Genomic DNA, 10,979 nt, shown 5'->3' with positions numbered 1-10,979 from the left:
GTATTACAAAGTTAAATCTGCTTCTCAATCAATATTCACACTGCTCTTATTTGATATGTGCTCAAATAAATTGAATTAATGCAGTGAGACTCCGTGACATGCGCTCGTATTCACAAAAGTTTTAGTGTGATTTTGTTTTCATGTAGAAACTAAGAATCAAATCTAATCACTAGTTTGATTCGATTGCACAGATATCATTAATCCCTGAAAAAAAAAATCAACGTAATTTGCAATACCTCGTCTTTGAATAAGATAGTCATTTGCGCTTGTACATGAATATATTCTACTTGCATAAGTTAAGTAGTTGTATGAACAAACAAGTATATAAGATTCTCGCATGAATATGGTTTGAAATTTGTGATAAGGTAGAAATTTGTATGCACATGAATACATTTGACAGTTAAGTAATTGCATGAATAAGGTATTTGAGTGCAGTTATGCGAGATTCTCGTATAATTAATTTAAAATTTGGGAAAAATCAAAATGCAGGGTTCTCAATTGATCTCTTTCATAATTGTTAATATGTTATAAATTTTACATGATTTCTTTTTCTAATCTGCGTTTGATCATTTATGCTTGTTATGTGATTTATTAAGCAGCAAAGTAGTGCTTTCTTTCTGTTTTTCGCGATAGTACAATCATATTATATACGCTACATTTGTTTATATGAATAAATACAAGCTATGATTTTGACTGAGATTAACGGTCTAACCGAGTCCATTAGTAATAAATTCAAGCTCTGCTATTTTATTATCAAGTCGTGCTCAAGTTTTATATAATTAACATTTTGAGGTCACAATCTTAATCGAATTTAAACGAGCTTACTAAATTTAGATTTTACTTTTAAAAACATAAATAAATACTTAAATTCATCATTTTATCAATAATAAATCAACCCAATTAGATATTTATTAGTTAATTTATAGTTTATGGTCTGACCACCCTTGACTCGAGTTCCAAAATTTGTAGTATGACTTTTGAAATATTGTAAAAATAGCTTGATATTTGAATGCAAGTTGCAATTATGGCCTACACTTACATTTTCGGGCTGAAAACTCTGATGTAGATAGTCTAATCTATTTTATTTATTACTAATTAAAGTATAAAAGAATAAGTTATACCAAGTTAACAATTTTGTATTTTCAAGCTATTTGACTAAAAGAATATGTTGAAGAGCTAACTAGCCAAGTGGTATATACTCAAACTCGACTCCATTTTAGTTAATGAACTTCACTAAATAAGCTCAAAATCTGAATAACTGGACTCATTTACCGTCCAAATTGAGATGAAGTATTTAACTATATCTCCTCATTTAATTAAGAGTCGTAATTAAATAAATCTTTGCATATTCCACAGAGTAGATGAATGAAGAGTAGAAATGCATTGAGATATAATTGAGTAGGTAGATATAAAAAGAAATTGTAAACGACAACAAAGTGGTTGGTTGGTCTGATAATATTTGAAGTCAGCACATGGCGTATTTGTGGGTCCAGGTACGAGCCATAGAGTCGTATTTGGATCTATCAGCTTTATACATATGAGCTATCTCAGGAACCAATGGGTCATCTGGATTCGGATCTGTTAGCAATGAACATATTGAAAGAAGTACCTGCATCGCATCGCATCCATATTTTTATAAATAAATAAACTCTAACCAAGATTCCAATATTAAATACCTTAGAAATGGTGAGAGCTGGACTCCACTGATCTTTCAGGATATCTAAACATATATTCCCATTGTTGTTTATGTTTGGGTGAAATACTTTTGTCCTGAACGCTACCTGTATTGAATCATTCATTTCCATAATAGTATTTAATAAAAAAGAGAATTGAATGATGATGATGATAAGTTACCTTGGGAGGTTTGAAAGGATAATCAGGAGGGAAATGGATGGTAACTTGGAAAACACCAGCAGCATAGGGGCTTTCATTTGGTCCTATTATTGTTGCTTGCCAATGAAACATGTCTTGACCCACTGGACCTGTCATTCATTTCCATTTAACAAATCACACCCATAATTAATACCAACTTTTCTTCATACCTTACCTGCACTACATGATGTTGGAGGGTCCTTCTGCAACTCTCTCAGCTCCTTGAGAATTCTTCTTGAAGCCATTTATTACCCTAGGATTCTGCTTGTTTTCAAATGGAACAACTACTATCATTATATAGCCTATTCCATTCACCAACATTGGGACCCACCCACCCCTTTTCTTTTCAATTCCCATTACTTTCTAACACAATAAATCCCATCCCATCCCTCAAATACCACACTTTCAAATGGATGGACTTTGTTTTCAAGTATATCTTCAACAACTGGTGCTGGTGGAGGGGAACAATTTCATTACTTAATTTTGAGGAATGTATTCCAATATTATTTTCTTACTTTCCCTTTTCTAACATCCTAATTCATAGCACCTTGTAATAAAAGCAGAATGAAAATGAAACATGCCTAAAAAATGGCCAAGTTCAACGGTGGAATCTTCATTCCACAAAAAGTTCACATTTCTTTAAGAGGAGAGTTGCAAAATCTTTGTAAAATCAAATATAGAAACTGGCCAATATACATTCCGGAAAGTAGGTGTAATGCCCAAAGGTAAAACGAATCTAATCTTTTTGCTTTTCAAGTTGAAAAACTTTATTCCTTATATGGTGCATAAATAGTACTCCAAGTACTACGCGTGATAATTAAGCCAACAATTTAAGAAAAAACAAACATGATCCAATAATTAAAAATGTCCAAGTAGATTAGTGGTGAGCATTTCACACAATTGCATCAAATGAGTTGGCAAAAGGAATATGTATATATGTGTGTTTCTATATATATATAAAAATATAAATCAAGTCAAAGACAGAATGTAAGAACCCTTAACAATAGCCAACATCATAAAACCTTGGTCTGATTAATGAATGAAAGAAAAGAAGAAATTAAAACAGGGCAGGCCTAAAAGTGTTGAGGTAACACTTTGGATATCAAAGCACAAAGCAGAGATTTGATCCACCTAGTTCCATGAAGGTTGCGTGCTTTGATGGAAGGGGCATGCAAGGGCACTCCTAGTTCTCTTCTGAGGCAAAAGAAACGGAAAGCGACACGAGCGTGAAAGAGAGAGATTGGTGGACATATCATTACACCTCATACGATGATCACAATATAGAACAAGCCTTTTGAGCCTTCCCCTTCTTCTTCTTTTGCTTCGGCGGTTGGAGCACAACTTTAATCGCAGCATCAAAGACTTGTTTGACATTCTGCGTGAAAGCATACCAGTTTAATATATATTTCGAAGACAAAGCAGAAAGATTGACACGATGCAGTGAAAATTGAGATAAAGAAAGACCTGTTGGGTCTTTGAACTGCATTCAACGTAAGAAGGAGACGCAATCAACTTTCTCAGCTCCTCCCCCTGGAAATTTGAGAGAGGTCACATATGTTTGGGTATTGGAGGAATATTCACAAACCATTGCCCCCACATGTAACTCAGAAAAAGAAATGTGCATAAATTTCACCTGAGCTGCAGTGATTGGTACAGAACCTGGATGGTCGACAAAGAACTGCTGGTCATCTCGAAGATCTGATTCCATGTCAATGATCCACAGATCAGAAATATTGTTTATACAGTATGTTTACAAGATTTAATGACTTTGTATGCATATCTGGATGTAAAGAGACAATCCTAATAATGGATATACACCAATTACCAGAACGAGTTCCTTCCGGATTCGATGTCCTTGATTATCCAACTTAATGGCAGAAACATTGTATATATTGGGCAGGATCAAAGAAATAATCATTTAAAAGTAGGACCAAGATCTGAACCCAGAACAAGAAAAGCAGATGATGGCAGCATGAATGGCAACTAGTCACAGCTTGCCCTCAATGTTATCAAGTTGTTTCTAATAAGAGTCACAAACAAGAGTTGGAAGAAACTTTTAAAAGTAAGATTTACATTCGGACAACAGAAGCCTAAACCAGGAAGCAGCTAATCTTGGCCCTATCAAGGTATGAGGTAATGTAATATTTACATACATAGACGTAAAACCAAAGCTTAAATTCAATATAGTTACAAACTAGTAACCAATAACTGAAATGAGGGTAAACCGCTTCTCAGCTATTATCTATTACCTCTACCAAGTACATCTTTAATTTGGAGACTACTTTTAGGATAAACAATGTAAAGAGCAAAGCAAATACCAAAGACTTTCTTGCTATATATCAAAATTATTATTGAAAGTTGTGGCAGCAGGGAAAATTAGAACTTATGTTCATCTGGGAAACAATATCCTTCATCCATCTAACTCCATATTGTGTTTTTGACACTTTATAACCAGGAGGATATGCAATATAAAAAATTAATCAGAAGCCTTACCTAGTTTTGTGCCAACAAGAACGATAGGGACACCAGGGGCATAATGCTTCAATTCAGGAATCCACTGGAAAATGAATGAAAACGAAAATATTAGAAGAGAATACACAATCTTGCTGGGGAAATTAGAATAAAGGAAAGTAATCAGAGCTGGATAAAACTTATGAGAGCAGTCCGAATCCTTGCCTTCTTGGAAACATTTTCATAGCTGGCCTTGCTTATGAGTGAAAATGCCAAAATGAAAACATCAGCTCCACGATAACTCAATGGTCTTAATCTATTATAGTCCTCCTGTCCTGTTCCATAAAATAAAATATATGTCAAAAATTCACAATATATTACACATTCAAATAACAATGCTAGCACATACACCTGCAATGTTATAAGTAGAGATGTCAATGAAGGATATCTAGTATTTACCAGCAGTATCCCAGAGGCCTAGGTTAACGGTAGCACCATTAACGACGACATTTGCACTGAAATTATCAAATACAGTAGGCACATAATCCTGTAGCATTCAAGATGTAGAAAAATGAGTTAAAACATTAAGAATACTACGTTTCAACGTCCAACTGAGAATAGCACAACATCATAGCTCAGGGACTATTCAGAGCGACAAACAGGATATCAGTAACTACATGTTAGGGTCCATCCCAATTCTAGTGTGGGCAACAATTTCTTGGCATCCAAAGAAAACTTGCACTAGAAACACAATCTCAGATATGATTATATCAATGGTCATACTTTGATAACCACCCTAAATCTGGTGAGGATGAAAGGTGGAAGAAAGTCATCTACCAATATGGACTGAGTTGGGACATGTAAATTCTAAGCAGAATGGACTATCCGGACCAAACCAGATTTATGGAAATGAAAAATAATAAGTGAAACCAGATTCCTGCACAATCATATAGTCCACTTATATCATCATCATCAGCGCAACAAAACTAAAAAATCTTCAATAAACCATTCAAATTCGAGATGCTTGGTTGTTTCCTCACTCTCCAAACTGTCATGCATGAATTAAAAAAAGCCACTGAGAAAAATAAAACAAGATAACACCTGAAGCCATAGCTAAAACGCACATAACTGGGGCCAAGAAAAAGGGAAAAAGGGATTTACGTATGAATTCTTCATTTAATTTACCCAACCATCTAACCGATCATTGTAAAGTAGGTCCATAATAATAAAAAAAAAAAAGTTTAAGTATCTGTCCAATTTCACCCTTGAAAACACGTTAAAGACGAAACATACGACAAAAACGATTCAAATGCAACAATCAACAATCAATTCGAGCGTCCAACGCACTCATTGTTAAAAAAATGCAGAGAGGCTGACCGTGGGGAAGGTGTTGCTAGTGTAGGAAATCAATAGACAGGTCTTCCCGACGGCGCCGTCGCCGACCGTCACACACTTTATGAATCTAGAGGCGCTCATTATTCCAACAAACGGAGAAACTCTCCCTCTCTCTCCCTCTACTCAGATCTTCCCGTGAAGACCTGATCAGCACTGCGGAATTATGAAACACACCTAATCACACATAAAGCAGCAGCATCGCACGATCATGAGAGCCCTAAGCGAGCAGAAAACGACCCCCTCAAGCGGCAAGCGGCAGAAAAATCAAAGCATAAGCATTAAAATTGGGGTAAAAAGAGTAAATGTATGCATGGGGGTGGGGGAAAGAAGAGAAAATTGGGGATCGAGATCTAGAGAGAGAAATAGGTAATCGAAGGGGAGAGATTTGTGAAAGAGAGAGTAATGGGTGGGCAGTAAGTAATGAAGGAGTGCCCTTATTTAGCCGGGAAATGCTCTTCTCATTCAACCGCTTCTCTCTCTCTCTACATTCTACAACAACAACTTTCTCGCTCTTCTTCAAATGCATGTATGCATGCCCCATCCATGCCGTTAAGCCTTCTCCTTTAAAAACATAACTCTGAAATTCAATCCTCACCGTTCACCGTCTCCTAATTTAAAATAATAATAATATGATTGCATTATACATTTATACTAAATCCTAATTTTAAGAAAATAATAAAAAAAATGACTGAATGCCCCATTTTATATCATTCACTCATCATTGCTCTTACTTTTTAAGGAACTAGTCATAAATGTCCGTATCATTCATTCTTTAGGGCCTATTAGTTATTAGTGATAAAATTCTTAATAGTTGAGATGATTACAAAATTATCCACACAACTTTGCTCCTTACTAATATTAATAGTAATAAATAAAAACCTCATTTGTTTTTTTAAAAGGGAAATGAATTACTTCATTTATGCATTATTAAAAAAATTATGGACTCTTAAATTTTAAAAACCATGAAAAAAATTTAGAATGAACAAGTTATGGTAATTTAATGTTTTAAAACAATATTTTTTTTCTTTCCTCTATACTCTCTTTGATATTTTCTTTTATCCTTAATGACATGTTAGTTTTTTTTACTATATTAATTTTATCTTATTTATATTTTTAAAGGGAAAATAAGCAGATATCTTGTTTTGTATAATATAATTAATAAAATTTTAATAAATATATTTTCATATAAGTGAAAATAGAACAATAAATATAATCAAATTGGTTGAATTGATTATAATGATTAAATATATACAAGGAAAATAGTGACTACACATTTAATTAAGTCTTAAATTATAAAATGTAGATTTTTTAATTCAAAAATGTAATTAATTATTGGAAATAAAATTTGAATTAAGTGGACAAAAATTGAGGAACTTAGAAAATCGAGAATGAAAACTTATGGGATTACCACATAGGAAAGAAAATTGCTATTATATATTCACTCTGTCTCATTACAAATATCTCATTTTCTCTATAATGGGATATCTCATTCATTTTTTGAAGTATAATTGAAAAATTATTAATTAACTAATGAGCTCATCACTTACTCTCTCTCTCTACCTACTTTTTCAAATTTCAATATATTTTTCTCTCTCTCCACCAACTCACTTTATTTATTAATCATACATTCATTAATCTATGTGCCAAAAAATAAGATGAACGGAGTATATACAAGATAGATAGATGGGAAAGAAGAATCTCTTTTAAGTACGAATAAAACAATGATCAAAGGAAGTTAAATTTGTGAGATTACTAGTACAACTCTCGATGGACATCATTGCTATATTGGTAACGTTTGCAATACAAAGAAAAGCATTAAGTTTTGGTAATGGTACATAAACACCTTATGCGAAATGATACACAAGAATCAAACAAAAATAGCATACACCACCAACACCTGTTAAACAAACTACGACTTGCTAAAAGCGTGTAGGGTGTCGTCGAGGGCTTGTCTGTCGTAGTCGCCCGTAAAAACGCAGTTGCCGAGAGGACCTTTTAGAAGGATGAGCCTTAGCAGGCCATCAGCTACCTTCTTATCCACCTACATTGCATGACAAATTTGGGTAATAAGAAGTGGGCACATAAAGAGGGAAGGGGTGTTTTGTTTGTGTAGCATACTATCTTACCGCCATCACAGACTTGAACATGTCGACAGTCATGGTTTCTGGAGGCGATGTAGGTAACTTGGCCTGTTGCAAGATCTTATGCACTCGCTTTACTAAGGACTCCTTGATCCAGCCAAGCCGGTAAGACATGTCAACTGCCATAACCTGAAATATGCACCCCCAGCATCTTTCAGCAAGAAAGGAAAAATAGATCAAGAATCAGTGGTCCACACAGTAAATATACCGTGCCAGCAGCAACAGCTTCCCCGTGAAGCCACTGCCCGTACCCAAAACCAGTCTCAATTGCCTGTCAATTTCCATAGGAAGACAATTAAGAACGAGAGTACCTCAACAAGATCCAAACTTATATGTCAGAACCATCGGCTTTCAGTGGGTAAAGCAGGAAAGAATATTTCGATCACTTAACCAAGACAATAAAGTAAGTCATGCATTTCAGATGTATCAAAGCATAGTTTAGCTCATTAGAACGATTCCCGTTAGCCTTAACGACTGTTATATTCAGGAATGGATACCCACATGGCCAAAAGTGTGGCCCAAGTTGAGAGTTGCCCTTAGTCCACTCTCCTTCTCATCTAGGGAAACAACCTCCGCCTTATTTTCACACGAGCGTTTGATTGCATAAGCAAATGCATCTTGATCCCTGCAAACAAGCAAAAGGGGATATTTTTCACCTATTGTGCATACCAAGATATGTAATAATGGAATAAAGCAATAAACCAGAGGAGCACAAGGAGTAAGTGGTAACTGGAGGGAGGGGGAAGGAACATATTTTGAAAATTTAGACTATCTAGCATGAGCTAAAACAAACTTCTCACTTTTATCACTCGGATTATTCCAACATATTTATGTAATATCAGGAAGAAAACAAGAAAGAATGACATTAAGTATCCTCATATCATACATGCATAAGGAGCATCAAATCTAACACGTGTATTTACCTTGCCATCAGTGAGGCCATATTCTTTTCCTGCCACTCAAAAAATGAAGCGTCTCTAATAAGTCCATACTTAATTACTTCTGCAAGCCCTGATGCCAATTCACGATCCGGCAATGTGTTCAATGTGTCAGTGTCTACGAGCACACATTGTGGTTGGTAAAATGCTCCGATCATATTTTTCCCAAGCGGGTGGTTTATTCCAGTTTTACCACCAACAGAAGAATCTACCTAAATATGAAAACAATGTAATAAATAAACTTAAAAGAAACATCAATCTATCTACCAACCAACTTGCATACATGTGCCAATCAGTCATCACGACTCAAACCTGTGCCATCACAGTAGTTGGAATCTGAATGAAGTTCACTCCACGAAGATATGAAGCTGCAGCATATCCACACATGTCACCAATGACTCCACCACCAAGGGCAACAAAGGTACAGCGCCGGTCCATTCGTGTCTCAATAGCTTTGTCAAATACTTTCATTAGTGTCTCCTGTCAAAGAAGGAAACAGTGCCGCCCTCACCAAAGTCAGAATTATTCAATTTTCTACTCCCCACCCCAACCAACCCAGGGGGTAAAAGAAAGTATAACACCCACCATGTTTTTAAATTTCTCCCCATCTGGCAATATTACACTCTCAACGTTGACATTAGGATTTCCTTCCGTCAAAGCCCAGATAGTTTTATCAAGATACAGTGGTGCTATCGTTGTATTGGTGACCACGAGGACTTGCTTACCATGAACATGCCTATAACACAGTAAAAAACTTATAAAAAAGCATAGAAGTCGAAGAAAAGTAAAGCTAAACTCAAATGAATTATCTTTACACCCCCACGAAAAAGATTAAGAAGAAACAGATGAATCAAATTTTTCGTCAAGTATTGAAACAAGAAATTTGATAAACAACATTATTATCACGGAATCTTAACAAAAATCAAGTATTCTCATTGCTTTGCTTTAGGTATAGATTGATAAATGAACTTTGATCAATATTATGAATCATGAAACAGGTAAAGTCGTATAAAGGAACTCTCTTAGGCACACACCAAGAAAGCCAATACATTGAAATTCTGAATAATAATTAGAAACAAATATAGGTTCTAATGATAATAAAACCACAATTATGGACTTAAACATCATCAGACAACCTCATTATCAATTGAGCAGTTTTACTAACTCCCAAAACAAGTTGCAAACGGAAAGATAGTCAAACAAATTGCATGAACAAATTAACTACCTCTGCAGCAGCTCGGGTTGATTTAGAAGTCCGGACCCTATGTAGATCGGATAGCTCCGGTTCCCCAAATCGACCTCGACAACTGTAGGAACAGCAGGCGAAGAAGAAGAAGCAGAAGTGGACTGATCCATCACCGGAGTCGCCGAAGCCCTCACAGCGGAATTACGGTTCTTGGAATCAAAGAACACACGAGAGACCGAGGAAATGGACGAAGTGGAGGCAGGGAAGCGCACGAGAGATGTCAGTTGCCTGTGGCGGTTGCGGGAAGAGGTGGAGATAGAAAGGGCCCCGTTAGGGCAGAGAGAGGAAGAAGAAGCAGCAGCCATTCGCGGGGATCAGTGGATTGGATTGAGAGTTGGGAGATTGTTGTGAATCGAATTTGATTTTGTTGTTAGGTGTTTATGTGAATTGTGATTTGGTTTGGTGGTCTGTGGTAGGTGAATTTGTGTGTGTGTGTGTGTTTCATGTTAAGAAGATGCCACCAAAATTAACCAAATACGGTAGGTGAGGAATCTCTTTTTATTTCTTTTCCCCTTTTTCATATAGCGAATGTCCAAATACCCCCTGCATTAAGTCACCGTTGGGGGTATTTGGTACTTAATACCTGACTATAGGGTCCTATAGGCGATAGGGCCCCAATATTGGGGGGAATTTGCTTAGGTTTAGCCACGTTGAGGTAGTAAACAGAGTCTACCCTGACTATAGGGTTCTATACGTGATAGGGGCCCCAACGTTGGGGGTATTTGGTACTTAACCCTATAAAGTATTACATTTTCTAATCCTTAAACCCTGAACATTAAACCCTAAACCTTGAACATTAAACCATAATAGAAATATTTACGTTTAATAAACATAAGATATACATTTGATAGCACAAATGTATTCATTTAATACAAAGTATTATATTTTCTAAATATGAATGAAAATAATATCGTAAACAAATTTAATAATTTATAA

The 10,979-nt window shown here is 35.6% G+C and overlaps 5 protein-coding genes across 6 annotated transcripts in view; 1 reads left to right on the top strand and 4 right to left on the bottom strand.

Moving 5' to 3' along the window:
• Positions 1-10,979, top strand: part of LOC131001633 (uncharacterized) — a 465,975-nt gene that overhangs the window by 41,090 nt on the left and 413,906 nt on the right. The window lies entirely within an intron of this gene.
• LOC131001564 (MLO-like protein 4) overlaps positions 1-10,979 on the bottom strand; it is a 182,515-nt gene that overhangs the window by 103,735 nt on the left and 67,801 nt on the right. The gene's annotated exons all lie outside the window — the stretch shown is intronic.
• On the bottom strand, positions 1,363-2,324 carry LOC131001692 (ubiquitin-conjugating enzyme E2 10-like). Of its 2 annotated transcripts, none has more exons than XM_057928267.1 (4): positions 2,048-2,324; positions 1,855-1,982; positions 1,677-1,781; positions 1,363-1,609 (listed from the first exon to the last, which is right to left on the bottom strand). In XM_057928267.1, the coding sequence occupies exons 1-4, from the start codon at positions 2,115-2,117 to the stop codon at positions 1,466-1,468; spliced, it is 447 nt and encodes a 148-aa protein (XP_057784250.1). In that variant the 5' UTR covers positions 2,118-2,324; the 3' UTR covers positions 1,363-1,465. The 2 variants fall into 2 exon arrangements, with proteins under 2 accessions (XP_057784250.1, XP_057784251.1); XM_057928268.1 differs by having other exon boundaries at positions 1,363-1,578; positions 2,048-2,207.
• Positions 2,802-6,275, bottom strand: LOC131001683 (rac-like GTP-binding protein RHO1). Its single transcript, XM_057928251.1, has 7 exons — positions 5,701-6,275; positions 4,783-4,870; positions 4,549-4,658; positions 4,366-4,429; positions 3,506-3,570; positions 3,337-3,402; positions 2,802-3,247 (listed from the first exon to the last, which is right to left on the bottom strand). The coding sequence occupies exons 1-7, from the start codon at positions 5,797-5,799 to the stop codon at positions 3,146-3,148; spliced, it is 594 nt and encodes a 197-aa protein (XP_057784234.1). The 5' UTR covers positions 5,800-6,275; the 3' UTR covers positions 2,802-3,145.
• On the bottom strand, positions 7,441-10,569 carry LOC131001591 (3-dehydroquinate synthase, chloroplastic). Its single transcript, XM_057928088.1, has 8 exons — positions 10,023-10,569; positions 9,383-9,533; positions 9,110-9,277; positions 8,783-9,009; positions 8,361-8,484; positions 8,068-8,130; positions 7,845-7,988; positions 7,441-7,759 (listed from the first exon to the last, which is right to left on the bottom strand). Exons 1-8 carry the CDS (start codon positions 10,346-10,348, stop codon positions 7,628-7,630), a joined length of 1,335 nt encoding a protein of 444 aa, XP_057784071.1. The 5' UTR covers positions 10,349-10,569; the 3' UTR covers positions 7,441-7,627.

This window comes from Salvia miltiorrhiza, chromosome 8 (assembly GCF_028751815.1).
Source record: "Salvia miltiorrhiza cultivar Shanhuang (shh) chromosome 8, IMPLAD_Smil_shh, whole genome shotgun sequence".
Taxonomy (NCBI): domain Eukaryota; kingdom Viridiplantae; phylum Streptophyta; class Magnoliopsida; order Lamiales; family Lamiaceae; genus Salvia; species Salvia miltiorrhiza.
This window is presented reverse-complemented; position numbering and strand designations above follow the sequence as displayed.